Below are 19959 nucleotides of genomic sequence, written 5' to 3'. Positions count from 1 at the left end.
CCCTGGACACTGTCACATTTCTGGCAATGAACAGGCAGATACATTAGGAAAAAAGCTGCCATGCTCACTAGTCGCTTCAAATCAGTATCATACCACTGCTCTAAACTCTACAAATGAAGGAACAATACCTCATGAGTTTAGAATCAAACTGGAAGACTTTTTTACATGGCCAAGACAAGAAGCTCTATCAGTTTGGGTTACTTCAAACGCCCACCTGCATGCTCTGTAATCTGGATGAAGATATGGACAGGGTCCACTTAATGTGATGCCTGGCCCTTCGCAGAACAGAAACTATTGGGAAGCCTGGATTAAGATAATGAATCAGATGGACAATTGATGACTATTTGTTAATGTTCCATGCCATTAGAGAAATAAATAAATATTACCAATTCCTTTCATGATTTACACCCTATCATAAAGTTCACCTCCGAGTCAGCTGTTAACCAATCAATAAACTTTCTAGACCTCAAAACTTTTATAAAACATTTCCGTTTTAATTTTGACACATACTGGAAACCAACCTTCACTAATCATTCTATACACAGCCTTTCTAACCACCCAGAAACTCATAAAATTAGTAAATTTCGTTTCCTCATTGATAGATTATTAACTATTTCACTAAGTAAATCTAATTATAATAAAGAATATAATTATATTATCTGTTTAGCCCAAGATAATGGTTTCCAAAAACATACAGTAGACAGCCTCCTCCAAAAACGTAACAACAACTTACAAAAAACTCAACACACTTTTCTTGAACCAATAACCCCTAAAAACATGGACAAACATGACCTACTTTGGACCGATTTCTAACCAATTGAACAACTTCTTCAAAAAACACAATATGAATATAGCCTTCTGCACTAATAATAAATTAAATAACGTCATACCTAATAAAAAATTTCATAATAGAGATCGACTTCAAAATAGTGGCATATATATGCTACAATGGAAAAATTGGCCTAGCAAATACATTGGTCAAACTCACAGAAATTACCAACCCAGTTTAATGAAAATGTTTCCGATTTCAAATACAGTAAACGAATATCAAAGTTTGCAACCCATCTGACAGAACAAGGTCATGAATTAACCAATATAAATAATACACTACAGGTCATTCATCCTATGGGTGACAATCCACATATACATATTGCTGAAGAATGTTATATTTCACAAGCATTAAATAATGGTTTATCCCTTCTGAATGAGCAATTCCCAAACATACATAGTCTGCTTTATAATTTAAATTCTCCTTACACACGTGACTTCCGATACTCCAATATGTTTCTTCCCCCCCCCCCACCCTTCAATTTGATGTTACTTAGTCCTTTTGTAAGCGTAACGTTCGTCAACATTTGTGGCTGAACTTTATACAAGAACGGATATATTTTCTTCTGCTCCGTCTAGGTAAGTAATTTCTTTATTTAATTGGTTGCCCCCCTTCTTTTCGTGTTTCGTGAATTACCATCATTTGGTTACAAATCATAAATAATTTTCATTATTAATCCTTTCAATATAGTAAATAAGAATTTGTACATACTTTCAGATTACAAGACCACGCATGTCTCAAGTGTTACTCCAGTCTTACCACACATGAAGCTGCATATTCACCTCTCTTCACTACTCTGCCAATTCGCATCAGCATATCGATCTGACATTTGTAAATGCAGCCTTCATGTTAATCTTGTTATGCAGTCACATTGAATGGTGCTTATGCTATTTATATAGCTTAATCTTATACTCATAAAAGTGGACTGATCATTTACTTTTTAACAATTCTATTCTTGTACATACAGTTTTTACTGTTTTATGGTACTATTATGAATTTTACTCATTTACTTGTGACTCAATATGTGATATCATAATTCATTATGCATCCGAATCTATTTTATAAAACCCATGGTTTCACCGATTGTTTATAATACTTTGTTCATAAGATTTTGTAGGTTAATTGGGGATCTGATGATGGTTCCTTGAACCGAAAACATTCATCAAAATGTTAAAATAAAACATTTATGTTATTGTAATATAATTGGATAAGTTTGATAGCCATATTAATAAAACTTTTGGAATTTCTCACAGCTTATCGGACCCAACATGGTCTTTAAATATACTTTCCAACAAAATACCACATAATCTTTAAAAATTCTAGAACATTCGTAATTACTAACTATATTCAAGAAAACAAAGGAAATGCATGAGTTTAGCTTGCAGTAAGTCTGTTGCCATTCACAGATTAATTTCAGTGCACTTTAGTGGCAGCAAAAGAAAAGAAATTTCTTGGGACGAAGTGTTAAAACAAGAAGAACCAAGAAAAACGTACACCCCTTTCCTGTTGCATGGCCATAAAAATATGATTAATTTAGAATACGCCTACAGCTCCAAACATTTCTAAGCATGTTGTGCCTATCGGAAAACGAAGGAATTAAATGGAAAATGCGACCACATGTGCTTAATTATCGCAGCATTGAGTGGAACCAAGGGACGGAGCATGAGATTCAGACATTTTTAGCACATAAAGAAAGAGATCGCCAAACAAAATGAAAGATTTAATGGTTGGTAACATTAAGGAGTGCATATAATTCACTACTACTGTAACAGCTCAACTTTGAACAAGTGGGGAGGGAAATATAAGAACAGGCTGAGGGCGATCTATCTGAAAAATGGCTTTAGACATACAATTTATAACTACTTACGCATAAAACGACTACAAAGCCCATAAAATATATATCTCAAACATGAACAGCAGCAACTCTTCGTTGTTTCCTCCTCCTCCTCATCTTCTGCTGATGTGGGAGCTGCGGGATAACACACAAGGCCTCGAATGGTCCTGGGTAGCCTGCAAGCAAAATTAACTGCATTCACAGGCTTTCATTGAATGGCATATTAATAGGGTGAGGAGTCATATGCAACTGCATATTTTACTGTCCATTTGCAAGTGATGTAAAATCATTTTAAACAGCTGTAATGCAGAATGTTCAAAATCAATTCTACATATTTTTGCATATTTCAGGTGTTCCTGTATATAAGAGACTGCTGAGCATGTAATGTAGCACATTTTCAGGTATAAAGCCCCAAATTAAGATATTTTGTAAAACAATAATATTCTGAAATGTTTGTCAGCATATAATATTTTTCTCTTAAATTGTACCCAATGGCGATAAATTCCTTGCATATGCAGTGTGGGTGTGCAAAAACCAAAACCACCACACTATGCCTTTGCTACAAGAAGCATTCCCAAACACCTCTACTTCATCATCATCTATACAAGTTGTAGGCCATTACAATCTCATAATAAAGAGGAATTTTCTCCCCAGCTCTTTTTGGGACGTACCAGAGATCTCTTCCAATGGGACTGATAGTGAAGCATAGCTTTTGGGATTCTAGGGGATCTCATACATTGCAAATGGCTCATCCATTTGTTCTCATATTTCTATATGAAATGGAGTATTGATTCCAGACCAAGAGGACTTAAATATAATAGAGGGGTTCAATCGCCGCTAACTCTTTTAACCGACACTACGAACACTACCATCGTTTCTTACCAACATTCCGGCACTGAATTCAGATGCCAAGAAATGGACAATGAGCATGCGTGCTTTTGGTTTAAGTTGTCAGTCCTGTTAAGGTAGGAAGGTGAAAGAAAGAACCGAAGGAGAAGGAAGACATCTTGATTTGTCTTGTATCTGTTGTGTACTGTGAAAGATGCCATCGTATGTGAAGTGTGAATATTTGAATTATAGAAATAAGAAGGACAGCCACTCAAATAAGTGTTTCTTCAAAATATCGCGAGATAGTGAACGGTGAGTTTTCATTTACAATAACAGTAATTTTATCACTTAAACAAATTTGATGTACTGTAGATTTTTCTAGTCACGTGCATCATTATAAATTATATAAGATACCGGATACTATTCGTGTGTGTGTATATGTATATATATATATCTATATATAATAATAAATTTAGCTTCCCTTATGGAAAGGTTGCCAGATTTGATAAAGCGTATTACATACAATTTGGAAACACACCTAAAAGGTAAAATGATATACATTTGAAATGGTTAGGAAATCGAATATGCAAAATGTCAGAAAAATTTACACCTAAGTAGCATTTGTGATCATTTACAGTTAAGAAAGGGGGGGGAAATATCATCAGATAGGTTAGAATGATTTGAATGCCATATACCACGAGAAAAATAATAGTACGGATTGATTGGCATTGATATCTAAACCAATTAACATCCATCGGTTAAGATAACTTGAAATTTCCATTATCACTCCCATACAAATGATTTCTCAATATCTGAACTGATCCTCTGAGGGCACTAATGGCTATTTCCTTCACAATGCTGTGGTCAGCCCCAGGTTTTTACATGTGTTGGCAAAGAAGGAGGATATGGTACCTCGTGCTCCCACCATCAGAGCTATCACATCAATGTGGGACAGGCTATATTTATCTTTATAGAACGGGATTGTTGGTTCATAGATCCGTTTCTTTTCACTGTCCACCTCATGCAGTTGATCTCCATGTGTCTCAAATCTGATGGTGGGATCAAGAATATATGCCGAGTTGTTCTTAATGGCAATGATATCAATTCGCCGAACACTTCCTTGTGTGGCTAGTCCCTGCACCTCTTGATGGACTGTAAACCCTACTTCCTTCAGTGCCTCGGCCAGCATAGAACAGACAGCATGGTGACGGATGTTGCGAAGGGCCTCACTATAGGGGAAGAGTTTCAATCTCGCTGAGACAGCGCCTACAGCGGGTACCATTCCGACTTCTACCCGGTACAGCTCGGACCGGAGCGACATAGCCTATCATTTTAAGGGCGTCTATCCATTCTGAGAGCGTTAGACCTTTGTGATTTCTTATCCAGCTGTTTGCTGGGGGGAACTCTTTGTTAAGAATCACTCCTTTACCCTTTTGTTACAATGTACACCAATTTTCAAATTCTTTGTCTCTTAAAGCGTCTCTAACTTTTCGAGAGTCCACAAAATTTTCACGATTATTTAAAAAAGAATTAGCAGGAGTTAATTTAAGGCTCTTTAAACATGTTTTACTCTCCTCAATAAGGTCCCTAGTGGAAGTAATGTAAGGATCATTAGTTTTGTGTAATACCCTTAAGCCGTTAATGTGTTGTAGCATGGATTCCCAGCATACCTTAAAAAGACCAAGACCTTTATATTTACGATGTGTATATATCATAGAATCGGGTGTGTCAGCTGGTAGTTGCAAAATTTCTTTCAGAGTGCTTTTAATAATTTTATCAGCATTATCTAAAAAAGTATTGGGTATTGTTTTCAAGGGTATTGTCTGAAATGTGTAGATTAATGATGGGCAAATTGAGGAATTTAATATACAAAACTTTTGATCAGGATGTAATAAAGGAGACGAAATTAGCAAATCTAATCTAGTTTTCAGGTCGTTTAAAACGGTTTGGGAATCGAATATACAAACATCAGAAAAATTAACACCTAAGTAGCGTACATGCTCATTTGCAGTTAAGCATGTGATAGTAGTGTCATCAGAAATGTTTAGTTGATTTGGATGCAATTTACCGCGAGAAATATTAATAGCTACAGATTTATTTACATTTATATCTAAACCGTTTGAGAATAAGGTGCTTAGGAAAATATTTGGGGCTAAGCGGGATGAAGTTACAGGAGAATGGAGTAAGTTACACAACACAGAACTGCACGCATTGTATTCTTCACCTGACATAATTAGGAACATTAAATCCAGACGTTTGAGATGGGCAGGGCATGTAGCACGTATGGGCGAATCCAGAAATGCATATAGAGTGTTAGTTGGGAGATCAGAGGGAAAAAGACCTTTAGGGAGGCCGACACGTAGATGGGAGGATAATATTAAAATGGATTTGAGGGAGGTGGGGTATGATGATAGAGACTGGATTAATCTTGCACAGGATAGGGACCGCTGGCGGGCTTATGTGAGGGCGGCAATGAACCTTCGGGTTCCTTAAAAGCCATTTGTAAGTAAGTTATATCTAAACCAATAGCTTTGAAACGATCAATAGCATCCTTGTGAGTTCTAAAGCAGAGTTTTTGTTTTTAGCTATGATAACAGTATCATCTGCAAAACCAAGTACAGTAATAGGTTTTAAACCTGAAACAAGATTGAAACCTTATTTGGCAGCGATCGAGTCTTCTGACATTTCATTAAGGATGTGATCAGTACATAGATTGTATAATGCGGGTGAAAGGGGCAATCCTTGCATAACTCCTTTTCGCAAACCAATGGGATTAGTTTTTTTATGATTGTTTTCTACTCTAGTGGAATTATTTAGTTGAAGTTTCAAAATTAACGTTTTCAACAAGCTTGGAATAACCAAGCTATCTAATGTGTTTGATAGGTACAAGTGCCCGATATTATCGAATGCCTTACTAACGTCAAGGAAAACGAGAGTTGCATCACATTTTTTAGATTTTGCGGACATTGAAGTGGACCTGAGAAGGGATGTATTAACTATTGTTCCTGGAGAATGTGTAAATCCTCTCTGATGAGGATTGAATTTTATGTATTCCCGAAGGCATTTATCGAGGACACATTCAATTACCCTACGTAACACGGAACAAATAGTAATTGGTCTCCAGTTTTTAAAGTCATTTTCGTCACCAGAGTTATAAAGGAGAACACTTCTTGCGGTCTGGAAGCATGGAGGTACGTGCCCAATATGGAGCATTCTTGTAGCTATGGAGGAGATGATTTCTGCAGCAGTATCATCCTTCAGAACTCTCATCAGGACGTGGTCTGGGCCAGGAGCAGTGTCCACCGCGATTCGAGATATTGAAAGCGCAACTTCTGACTTGGTGATAGATTTCTGGAATGTTTCATCTAATTCGAGTATTTCTGCTTCGGTGTAATGGGATGGATATTCTGATCGAATATTGTTATTTGGTTGAGAAAAATTTGAACTGTAAAGTTGTTGCATCTCGCTGACATCTAATTTGCACGTTGGTTTATTTTGACTCAGTACTGTTCTTATTGCTTTCCGCCGTTGATTGAAGTAATCAAATTGTGTTTTCTCATAAAGAAATCTGTTTTTTCTTTTCTGTCGGTCTCGTTTTGTGGCTCTTTCTGGGTTAGTGGATCTGCTGTAAGTCCTCTGGTTATTTAAATTTTTCTTTAGTTTTCTTGCTTCGTAATATTTCCTGGTTGGATGTTTGGGTCCAGGTAGATAATCAATTGCTTTGGATAAGAAAATCAGGAATTGCTGTGTCACATCATCAAACACATTGTCGGATAACTGTGCGCTAAATTTATCATTCCAAGTAGAAAGATTTTGTTTGTAGAAGGATAAAGGACTTGTATTAGCAGTAGAGTCGTTTTCAGAATTATTAGTTAAATTATTGGAATTGTTCTTCCACACGGTGGTTGAACATCGGGGTTGTTTACGAATGAGACGTTCTCGATGAATATCTGGGTGGGATTTACTAATATGTATGTTGAATTTAAGAAACATTTTTCACAATAATCACACTGAATTTGATTAGAACTCTGCGTTGTGTTACAAGTATCTAAAGAAATATTATTTATGTCGGTTGACTCTTCTCCTGTTGCAGCCTCCATGTAGTAAGAAATATAAAAGATTTGCTTATACTTGACCAAGTAAGGGTCTATAAATTAATAATAATATATGGTATTTGTAAAGTCTCATATATCGCAATAGTCTCACCTACAGTATATTCCAAAACTTATATCAGACACAGCACAGAACTATAAAACTTTCATATCACGATATGCAAAACCAATAAAACCTGGACGTTGTTGATAAAATGTCTATAGCAACACACAACATTGCAGGAAACAAGGCGAAAAAGTCGCTATTTTCCAAAAGTCATTCAATAAATCATTATGCGAATACCACTTTGTTTAAAAAACAATAATTACTATGTATATCTTACATAAAATAAGTCGAAACACCTTAAATGACACTAATAAGTTCACATAAATAACGTCGAACTGTTCTGTTTCTCCGATCTCATTCCATGGCCATTCCATAATACATATATGTATTATATTTAATTTCTGTATTATGTATTCATCTAAATTAACAATACCACGTGGTGGATATTTTTCAAGAGAAGGATCTATTGCAGTTATTCTTTGTACTGAAACTCCGGTACCCTACTGCACACGACACCGATGTTTGATTTATCTGGTTTGCTACAATTTTAGAAGTTATTTTCAGTGATTTAAGTAACTTTATTCTGTCATGTGTGATGAGGCAAAGTACCGAATGATAATCACAGGAACGCTTGTTTGTATCTCTTTATAAAATCACTCAGATAAAGCAGAAAATCGAAGGGATCAGATGCACTGAGACATGGTAGTTTATACTTAAACCGTTTTACTACAAATTTTCAACATATAAAAAGGCTAACCAAAAAAGTATTACAAATGGAGGAATTATTTATATTTTATCTTTAAGGTCACTGGAGCAATTTCTTTTCATTTTCTAGCATATCCCAGTGATTTTACAAGGTACCACGAAATAGTGTTCCTGTGCTCATCATTTATATTTATATTATATTATATTGTATTATAGATACATTATATTATTTATATTTATCCTATTATTTTTATTTCCCTTTTTTATTTCAGATACAAGGGATGGCTAGAAGCAATGGGCAGAGAAGACCTAAAGGTGAATCTGCCCAAGAAATTGCATAACAGCTTTCGGTGTGTGCGGACCATTTTGAAGATAAGTACTTCACAAGTACCCTCTGCACACATTTGAATAGAGAAGCCATACCTTGCAAAGTTCAGGCTATCTCCATTGGTCAAGGTAACCATATACTTCTTAGGTATCATCAGCTTACTTCTAAAACCAAGTCAAAATTTATTATTTTTTAAAATGCGTCTCCTGATAACACCTCGTTAGTATGAAAATGCTTCTACTTTTTGTATACAACAAATGCATAACAATTGTTAGCTGGGTATAAAAATAAAAAGTTCTTATGTGCAATTTTCTGAAATGCAGTTACAAGATTTTTTAAAATAAGCCGATGATATGCAATTTCAATGCTTCAGAACTACACACATACAGTATATTCTGTCAAAATTGAAGATTATGTAATTGTTATTTATAGGAAAAGATAAGTAGCCTGTATTGGGCTTAGTAGACCCCATAACTGCACCCTCTATTCGTGGTGTTATAGGCCTGCTTACTCTTACTGTTAGTTTATAATTATATATTTTCTGTTGTTTCGTTTTATACAGATTCTGCGGGACCTAACACCAAAGAGGAGAAAGATTCGCATCTTTGAGTACAATTGCATCGTTCGAGAGGAAGAGTTCTCAAGACTACGCAGAAAGAACCGAAGATACACACTGCCCTTGCATGTATAAAGAGTAAGGTTCCTGGGCCATTATATCAACCAGTAAGAAATTGTATCTCTTCAGATGCACGGTGTGTACAGAGGAATTGGTGGTCACTAGAAATGAAAACAAAGGCTCTTAACATTTATTTACAGAGCCCAAGTTCCTATAGGATGATTAGGAAGTTATTAAATTTCCCTTCAAAGCCTCCATTGCTTAGAGTATTGCAAAAGTAATAATAATAATAATAATAATAATAATAATAATAATAATAATAATAATAATAATAATAATAATAATAATAATTTATGTATTTATTTAATCTGGCAGAGCTAAGGCCAGTAGGCCTTCTCTTCCGCCCAGCCAGACTCTAATTCTAATTGAATACAATTGCTTACATAGTTATTACATTAATATCTAGACCATAAAACAACATGAAAGTAAATAATTAAAGTTGGATAAGTAATGTTAGTGTGACAATAGTAAACATTGGTAAGAAATAGTTATAATAATAATAATAATAATAATAATAATAATAATAATAATAATAATAATAATAATAGTAATAGTAATAATAATAATAATAATGAGATAATTTAGATATTTAATTGTGATATATATATATATATATATATATATATATATAACCATTAAACATTGAGAAACCTGAAACAGCTATTATTGTTAAAAGATTTGTTAGAAAAATATTTTGTTAGCGTATTCTTAAATTGGTTTAATGTCTGACAGTCCCTGACATTACTCGGTAGGGAATTCCAAAGCTGAGGAACAGCCACAGTGAAAGAAGACGAATATGAGGATGTTCGGTGGGAGGAAATGGATAACATTGAGGAGTGTTGTGATCATGTGTCTAAGTTATGATGGGTGGATAAATTCTGAAAACGAGGCACAAGATAGACAGGAGTGGAGAAATGCAATATGTGAAAGACAAGGGAAAGACAGTGGATTTTCCTACGATCTTCTAGACGGAGCCAGGACAACATTTCGAGGGATGGTGTTATGTGATCAGCCTGGCGAATATTGCAGACGAAACGGACGCACATATTATGAACATGTTGTAGTCTCTGCGCCGAAGTAACGCTTAGGTCAGTAAACAGAATATCACAGTATTCGAAGTGGGGCATCATGAGTGTTTGCATTAATATTTTTTTCATGGAAAATGGTAGAAAATTCTTCAATCGCATAACGAGTGTATTAATTAGAATACTTTTTTGCAGGTTTCTGAAACTTGAATGTTCCAATTTAAACTTTTATCCACATAAACACCTGGATTCTTTACTGATTCACTGAACGGAATTTCGGTGCTGTATATTTTAATCGGGGACAAATTTGGTATGGTAATAGTGCTTAACAAACGTGAATGGCCCACATTGATTGACTATGATTTTTCTGGATTTAGTTTAAGTCGTAATTTCCGTGTCCATGTCCAGATTGAGTCCAGATCGTCATTAATTTTAGTTACCACTGATGATGGTTTTAGTGATAAACTATTTGACATACTAAGGAATGCCTGTAGTAAGATAACTGAGACTGACAAACTGTGTTGCCTTATGTGGGATGAAATGTCTTTAAAAGCAAACTTGTGCTACAATAGTAATGAAGACATCGTAGATGGCTTTGAGAGGTATTCTGGCAATTATTCATCAGATAGAATTGCCAACCAAGGTCTTGTGTTTATGGTTAGAGATATTTGAAGTAATTACAAACAAGTTCTGGGCTATTTCTTAGCACATTCAAGCACCCCTAGCAATACATGAGTTGAACTCATTGTCAAAGCAATAGAGAAGCTGAGAAGCATTGGTTTAAAAGTAGTAGCTACTGTTTGTGATCAGGGCTCTAACAATCAAAAGGCGTATCATTTATTGGAAGTTACTACAGATCAGCCCTCCTTTACAATAAATGACAGGAAAATTGTACCATTTTTTGACAGTCCACACTTGATTAAAAGTACACGAAACATGTTCAAAAAGTATTCTGCTAAGTTTTACGATAATTACACTGCAAAATGGGAGCACATTGTGCAGTTATATAACTCAGATAAAGATAATGAGTTTCGTGCGACTAAACTAACTGATAAAGATGTTTATGTGTCTGGTTTCAGAGTTACGAGGGTGCACACAGCAGCAAGAGTTTTAAGTCATTTGTTTGCTGCAGCCATTCTCACGATGTCATCTTTTGGGATGCTTGAAGGAGGAGTACACACTGGAAAATTCGTAGGTTATGTGGATAAAGCTTTTGATTCATTAAATGGCAGAGTGATGACGGACATTATGAAGCCATTATGTGGTGCAGTGTTCAAGGTACCAGCCGCCATGGAGTCTGGGAGGAAATGGCGAGTTTTTTTCAGTCTGTCCAATTTATAAATACTGAAGGAAAGACAATACATGCACCATCCACATATGGTTGGGTACAACATTTTTATGCTGCAAAATTGTTGTGGGAGGTTGCTAAGAAAGAGGGCATGCACTCACTTTTGATGGGGAGGATAAACCAAAATTGTTTGGAAAATACATTTTGTATAATCAGAAGGAAAGGTGGTAATAGAGACAACCCTTCGTGTAACGACTTTTGTTATGCTTTCCGAGCAGTTGCTGCCCAGAATATGCTAATATGTAGTGACAAGGGAAATTGTGAAATTGACTATGATGTTGTCCTAGCATCTATAGGGTCAACAGGTACTAGTTGTGAGATGGTGGTTAACCCACCAAACTCTGAGGTGAATCAGTTCATTGCACGCAGTTGTAATTTCTCTGACCTGAGTAATGATCTTGTTAACAGCAATGCTATGTTTTATGTTGCTGGTTATCTTGCCAAAAAGCTCTGTTCTGCAAAACAGTGCTGTAATTACTGTTGCACAGCTGTTCTTGACTCTGAAAAAGTCCTCCCAGCTGGTATAACATTTCCTATTTTTAAGGAATATGAAAAAGTTACGAATGTTCTCCAATATCCTTCAGCGAATTTACTTAAATGTGTTGAAGATATGACACATAAGTTTGATAATAACTTCAAAAACCTGATTTCTATGTCTGATGTAGTACAGAGATTTACTAGCCTCATTCAGGATGAAGTTTGTTTTGATTTCCTTGCACCTAATTGTAATTCTGATTGTAAAAGATATTTGGTTTCGTTGTTCACAAGAGTGCTGATTCATGCAAGATTACGGCGAATGAATGAAAATCTGTCAAGTGATGATTACAGAAAGGAAGGAAAGAAAATGAAAAAAGTCCTGCATCAATAAAATGGAGTTTTATGTAATATAATTTCAGATTATATTACATTTATGCTATTTAATGTTAGCAATTTATTGGTGCAAGATGAATTTTGTTTTTTTGTTTTTTTTTTTTTTTTGATATTATCAGAAGACATATTTTCATTCAGTTTTCTGAGTCTTGCATTGATTTAACATTATAGTGAGAAAAAAAATAATTTTTGCATTCGAAGTTACAGTGTGAAAGAAAATCAAAATTAACACTATCATGAATAAAGCTCATTAAATTGCTTTATTATATCATTGTCTGACAGCAGATTTTCTAAGCTGTTATGAAACATTTTGGTCATCAGTGTTACACATTCTAATAAATGCGTTGAGGGCAACTGAGGATCTTCATTTACTTTTTCATATTCTTTGAACATGAATGTTATGCCCTCTTGTAAGTATTTTTCATTGTCTGAAAGAGCTGCACGACAATAAACACACTGTTTAGCATCACATGCCTTCTTACCAATATAACCAGCAATATATTATAATGCATTTGCATTCACGATCTCATTATCAACATCGGAGAAATTAAAAGATTCCCTCACCAGCTATTAACCTCTTTCACAATTTCATTTGTTACTAGAACATAACATTATTTTAAGCAGCAATGCCCGATTACTGTACTGAATATCATTGCAGGAAGAGTTATCTGGCTTGTTCTACCATCCTTATTTCTAATTATGCAAAAGTAAATCTCTAAATAATCTTGATTAATACTCCAAATTTAGAGCGAGTGCATATCAGTGTAAATTTTTAACAACTTCCCATAGTAATTTTGCTCCATTTAAGTCATAAATTCAACGAGATGTGGATGGCACATGCACAGTTTGTCACTATTTATAAAATTGACACTACTAAAAATTCAACATTTCATTCCAGGTGAATACATGCATAGACTTTTCTTCCACAGCCGCACATACTGTCTTCCTATTCTCGAAAACTGTACTTTCATTCAGAGAATCAAATGTCTTGTCCATGTTGCCTACAAATTCTGCTCTATGTGTTGCATCTCCTGCATGTACTGCCAGTCTTGGCTAGCAGGAAATGTCTGCAGCTACTGCATGGCTTAATGTCCGTGTTTCCATTTTCCTATATTGGTCTTGAACTATTGCATTATACTTTTTCGACATATTTCGTGTACATTTTAAGAGATGGTTTGTGTAAAAAAATTAAACAATTCTTATCTGACCATTTGCTGAATAGAATGGTTGATCTGGCTTTACCCCAAGCAAGATGTAAGCTTTTTGATTATTAAGCCTATGCTCATATACAGTTGCTATTACCTTAAGGCCAACATTCTGTAATGTCTGGATTGCATTGAAAATGAAGTCTACTAGATATGTATCAGGAGTACCGGAATTTGTTAAAAACTAATTCTGTACCTGCTTGTAATTATGACAAAGACCAGTTGCCGTAAACACACACAAGCACCTGATTTGCAGTTTTACCTGATAATGAGTGTTTCCAAACCCATCAACAGTATCCTCATTATTATTGCTACAAGTTAAACTGATATTTAGTGGCATTTCATTGCATATGTGACAGCGCGGCTCACCTGGCAGTCATTTTGTCACAAGCATATTTTAGCTCATATAATATTTTCTCACAAAATCAGCATCATTTGTATATTTAGCAAACTTATGTAGAAGTATGGCTTCAGAAGGAAATTTCAATGACTTTCTGAAAATTCTGTTGCACTTGGACTTTGTAAGTAAATATTAAGGGTTTTACATTTCAATTCTGATGAGCAGTGACATCCCTGAGCAAATTGTGAACAAGAGCTGTACAATTTCTTTATTGGTTCATGTAATTGCCTAGGCACAACTTGCCTCATTGTGCACAGGGCTTGTTCTGTCTTCAGTTCTTCTCGTACCTTGTTTTCCCTTTCCATACTCTAGCGGTACAGTTGGATGCGAAGACTTCGAATTTTCCTCCTTTTTGGTGTTACTGTCTTTCCAGAAGAGAACGGGAGTGAATGTTGTTCAACTATTTCTGTCTGCATTCTAAGTGGAGAAACTTCTGGGGCAATGTCAAGCTTCTTCATCTAGGTGTTCCTCTTAGCACTGATGGTGTATCAGAATAAAAATTTCATTACGAAGATTTGAAGAGCTGTGTGCCTTTTTGACTTTACATGTGCTTGTGAAACTGGATGCAGAAAGTGATCCTGGTAATGCACTATTGTGTAATACACATTGTGGCCAGGGTTGTATACAAAACATAGGAGCTATCTTCTCGACACACTAAACAAAGCTTGTGAAAGGTACTGCATATATCATATTTAACATTTCATATAATTTAAACACAATGACAGTTACACTAGCCTTCTATGTTATCACAAGGCAAAACACACACACATTGTAACTGCTTATTTGCAACATCAATATATATTTGTATAAGACTTTAAGAATACAGCATTGCAGACTTCGATTTCTACTGAGGATGATAACACAATAACTCTAATAATATATCTAGAAATTGAAGAAAATTAAATAAACTGCCTTTACATTTTTTATGAAATAATCTCCGATTTCCAATAGACAAGTATACATATGATTTTTTTATACAACACTTCCCTGTGATGTTGTTAATTGTAATTATTATTGCACTAATAGGATCATGAAATCTTTCTGTATTGCAATAAGACTGTAGAAGTTAATTGTAACAAAATATAATATTGTATGTTTATGAAAAAAATATTGTTACCTAAATAAATTTAATGCATTCTAACCACGACAGATTTGGTAGGTCATGTCTAATTCATTTCATATTTCACAATCCTTTTCCTTCCTTCACTTCCTGGCATATCACGATCTGAAAATGCTGATGGTGTTGGCTCGAGATCTTCATTCCAACGACAAAAAATCAAAATATTAATAGGGATGGTTATATTTCAAACATTGATATAAATATTAATATAACAGAGAGGTGCAGAGTATTTATAAGTAATAAATTGTAAATAATAATAGGCTATACAGGGCAGGTGAAGAGAAGTCTTTTGAAATTCCCGCAATTTTTTGCTTGCTTGTGGCGCTCCTCTGGTAGTTGAGAGAAGCTTCTTGACAGATTACACTTAATCCGGCTTATGAACTCCTCTCATATATCAAGCCCTCTTGTTTGGCGACTGCTCTGTTGCAGGCTTCATTCCACCAAGGTGGTTTGGGAGGAGTTTTATTTCTAGCAGATTGTTTAGAGAGAGGACATTTCCGGCATTCTTCTATTAACAAGTTATGTATGTCGTCAAAATCCTTTATTGTATCCTGAAAACTCTGTAATTTAGATATTATCTCATCCACCCTGTTACTATTAATATGTCTGGGTTGTGCTGGATTAGGTTGATTGAGGAAAATGGCTTGGTTTAAGTATAAATCTATATCAAGCGGATAGTGACCACTATTCATAGTATCCAAAATTTTATTAATATTAATATGCTGTAGTAAGTCTTCGGATGACCAAATTAAGTCTGGTTGAGAATCATCCTGACCCCATCTTCCTTTTCTAGTTAAAATATGTTCAGATGCAAGTTGCCAATCATGTAATATAGCAAATTCTATGAAGGATGATGGATTTGCTGCCATCGTCTATGCATATGAAAGTTGGCTATATTAAAATCGCCACATATTAGTATTGAAAGAGTAGAAACGTTTGTTAAAATATGATTCCATTGGTGTAATGATATATTCTCCCTGGGTTTTCAGTATACACCCATGATACTTATATTGTTGACTGTGATAGAGATGATTTGTATTTTATTATTAATATTAAACATTTCATATTTCTTAGTAAGGTGAACAGACTTGTGGATATACATTGCGACACCACCTCCAATATGTTCCTGGTTGGCGGAGATTAAATGGTAGGATTTAATGTTCTGTTGTCGATAATTTTGAAACCAAGTCTCTGTAATAATGATTATATGATAAAATTTTTTGGATACCAAGTATGATATGTCATGAATCTTGTTGTTTAGACTTCTGGCATTCCAATATAGGATTTGGAGTCTATCCATGCAAAAGTAGTTTTCAAATCTTCCAACTAGGGTCTGATATAGTCAGGTGCTTCCTGTATAATGTTATTAATAAAGGCAATGAATGGAGTTTTATTTAGCTTAGTAGAGACTCGTTTTTGAGATTGAACCTCTTTTTGAGTAGTTGACAATTCCTGTGAATTGTGTTCTATCTCTTCGCTGTGGTATGCAGTTGTCCTAGAAGTAGATTGAGAAGGCTTAGGTGATGTGGGATTAGTCACATAGGGGTCAGGAGGGGTAAATATGAGACACAGAGAAAGTGGGGTAGAACAAGTTTATTATGCGTATATTTTAGTAGACAAAAATATATATTTAATTTACAACACTCTTCAGTAAGTATAGAAAGATCCTTTACAAGATAAAGAATGTAAGAAAATATTTAATGAATTTGGGGGTGGGGGGAAATGCATGCATACTAATTTTCGTAGAACAAATTCAAATTTTCCCTCCAAACTTTCCTAGTTATTTTGTATCTACACGGTTGGGTGAACTGTTACCAGGCTTTACAGCAGTCATAGTGCTTTCTGGTTAGTTTGCTGCAGAGTTGATAGAGAAATGGTGTTGTTTGAAGATTTGAAATTCAGTTTCAAAAGAAAATATTGAAGAGGGGGAAAAAGAAGACAGTCAGGTAAGAGCATGTGCAATTATTCGCAGTGATATTGTTATTGGTGCTTTTGGAACCATTGCTATTTTGGCTGCATCATTTGTTGCAGGTTGACTAGCATTGTGCACTGCCTAGGTCTAACCTATAAAAATGCCTAGGTCTTATGCGAAAAAGAATAAAATCAATGAAGATGATGCACAGAGTGCTGTGGGAGAGTGGAAAGAAAAGAAAGATTCACTGAGAAACATTGCAAAAAAGTAAAATTTAGATAAAGCATTATTAAGTAGGCGTATTTCTGGACAGATGTTGCAGAAACGTGGAAGAAAGACAGCAATAAGTTTAGAGGCTGAAGGAAAGCTGGCTTCGCATTTAAGGGATATGGCTCAGTGGGGATTTGCTTTAACCACTAAGGAAATAAAAAATGTAGTAGCTGACTATGTTTCCCAAAATAACATCAGTACACCCTTTAATAGCAACACAGGAAGGCCAGGAAAGGATTGGATGACTAATTTCTTACGAAGACATAACCTAAGCATTAGAAATTTGGAGAAATTATAGATGAACAGAAGAACAACCACTGCCGATCCATTTATCATATATTAATTTTATGATAGATTAGAAGAAGTCACTGCTTCATTAGGCATTGGGGGTAAGCCATCTCATATTTATAATTTGGATGAGACTTACATTTGCAGTAATCCTGTAAGATTGAAATGTGTTGCTGGTAAAGGTCAGAAGGCACATCAGAATGTACAAGGATCCGGCAAAGACAACACTAGCATTCTTGCTTGTTGTTCAGCAGATGGAAAAGTGCTTCCTCCATTAATAATTTTTACTGGTCAGCACTTGTGGACAACTAGGAAAGGAAAACATGACATAAAAGGAACTTTTTATGCAAGTTTTGACAAAGGGTATATGACTTCAGTCATTTTTCAAGATTGGTTTATAAAATTATGTAGTCTGGTTAAAGAAAGGCCTTTGCTATTAATATTTGATGGATATCTATCACATTTGGACCTGACAACTCTAGAAAAAGCTAGAGAGCAACATATTACCATATTAAAGCTTCCTCCACACACAACAGAAACCCTTCAGCCACTGGACAAAGCATGCTTCAAACCTCTGAAGGATATGTGGAATGAAAGACTACAAGAGTGGCAGCGCCTTAATATGAGGAAAACATCTCGATCTGAAATGGTGGATTTGTTGTGTGGAATATGGGAGGAAAGCATTTCACAAAAAACTATCCCAGCAGGGTTTAATTCAACAGGGATATTTGCTTGTAACAGAGAGAAATATCCGAAACATCGTTTAGATCCTGGTAAATTAGAAAAATATTATGCAATGACTATACAAACAGGCCATACAAATGGGGTAGTTAGTCCTACCACAACTCCATTACCTGTTAGAGAGTCAGAGCCTATGGCAGGACCTTCAAATGCATCAGAGCCTGGAACTCTTACCATAACGGTATCTCCTGTTGGAAAAGAGTCTCTTGTAGGGCCTTCGAATATATCAAATAGGCCTCCTATCACAATTGCATCACTCATTAGCAAGTCACAGCCTCTTCCAGAACCTTCAAATACATCAGATGGGCCTGAACCTATCAGTTCTCTTGAGCAAAACTGTGGAAAGAGCAGTGTCACTTTTGCAGATTTGCTGTTACAAGTTAAAAAGACTACTCCCATTCCTGAAACAAAACAACATAGTGAAGTTGTTACGTCAGAAGAGGATATGACTTTGATAAAGAACAAGTGTGGCAAACTGAAAAATGGTAGACCTAAACCTGTAGGAAACAGAAAAACTAAGTTAGGAAAGCAGAAGAGAAACATACCAAAAGATCCTGAAACTTCTGAGGATGAAGAATGGCTGGAAAGCGGTGATAGTTTACAGGACATTGATCTCTTAGAAGATGAACCTGCAGAAATATGTGAGGTGATTGAGCCAAATGAAGTGAAGATTGGAGATTATGTGTTAGTTCAGTTTAAAGGCGGTAAAAGAAAAACAGTTATTTATAAATATGTTTGTGTTGTGCAGAAAACATATCCTGTAACTGATGAGTATGATGTAATGTGTATGAATATGATATCTGGAAATAAGACTCTTTTCAAGTTGAATGAAGCAGATGTGTCACTAATTCACAAAAATGATATTATAGGCATACTTCCAGTACCATTTATGTCTTGCACTGGACAACATATGCAATATTGCTTCGCACAGCCAGTTGATGTGTGTGAAAAGTAGGCCTAATATGTGCAGGTTGTCTGGAATGTTTTTCAATCATTTTTGTTTAATACTAATACTATCTGAACTAAACTAAGATAAACATAAATCAGCGTCTAAAATGCCTCATGGGTCTGTTTATTTCTTATAAAAATGTATTTTTTTAATGAAAATTAAAAGTTTGTTCAGCATACTATACTTAAAAAAACTGCTGTGTCTTATTTTTGCACTCCCATTCCTGTAGCTCTCTTAGGTATGGAGATTGAATGCTGTCTTTTATTTACCCCCAACTGTCTTCTTTTTACCCCATTTGGTGGGTAAAAAAAAAGACACTTTTTATTTTATTGATGAAAAAATATATAAATTGAAGCAATATTACTTATAAAATTGAATTCAACATGCAGTTTACCATCATTTTAATAATTTACCAAAATTTTAACTATTTGCTTTCTGTTTAAAAACATTAAAGTTTTGATTTTGTCTCATAT

The 19959-nt window shown here is 35.1% G+C and overlaps 1 protein-coding gene across 3 annotated transcripts in view; it reads right to left on the bottom strand.

Annotated features, from left to right (window-relative positions):
- Positions 1-19959, bottom strand: part of LOC138693971 (putative polypeptide N-acetylgalactosaminyltransferase 10) — a 99947-nt gene that overhangs the window by 66075 nt on the left and 13913 nt on the right. For 2 of the 3 annotated variants that reach the window (XR_011330654.1, XM_069817716.1), the window contains exon 3: positions 2697-2839. Coding sequence is in view for 1 of the 3 variants with exons in the window: in XM_069817716.1 (XP_069673817.1) it covers positions 2697-2839 (143 nt within the window). In the remaining 2 variants the exon portion in view is untranslated. Of the gene's footprint in view, positions 1-1319; positions 2840-19959 lie in introns of those variants that run through there. The other variant, XR_011330656.1, reaches the window with a different exon arrangement.

This window comes from Periplaneta americana, unplaced genomic scaffold, assembly GCF_040183065.1.
Source record: "Periplaneta americana isolate PAMFEO1 unplaced genomic scaffold, P.americana_PAMFEO1_priV1 scaffold_29, whole genome shotgun sequence".
Classification (NCBI taxonomy): domain Eukaryota; kingdom Metazoa; phylum Arthropoda; class Insecta; order Blattodea; family Blattidae; genus Periplaneta; species Periplaneta americana.
This window is presented reverse-complemented; position numbering and strand designations above follow the sequence as displayed.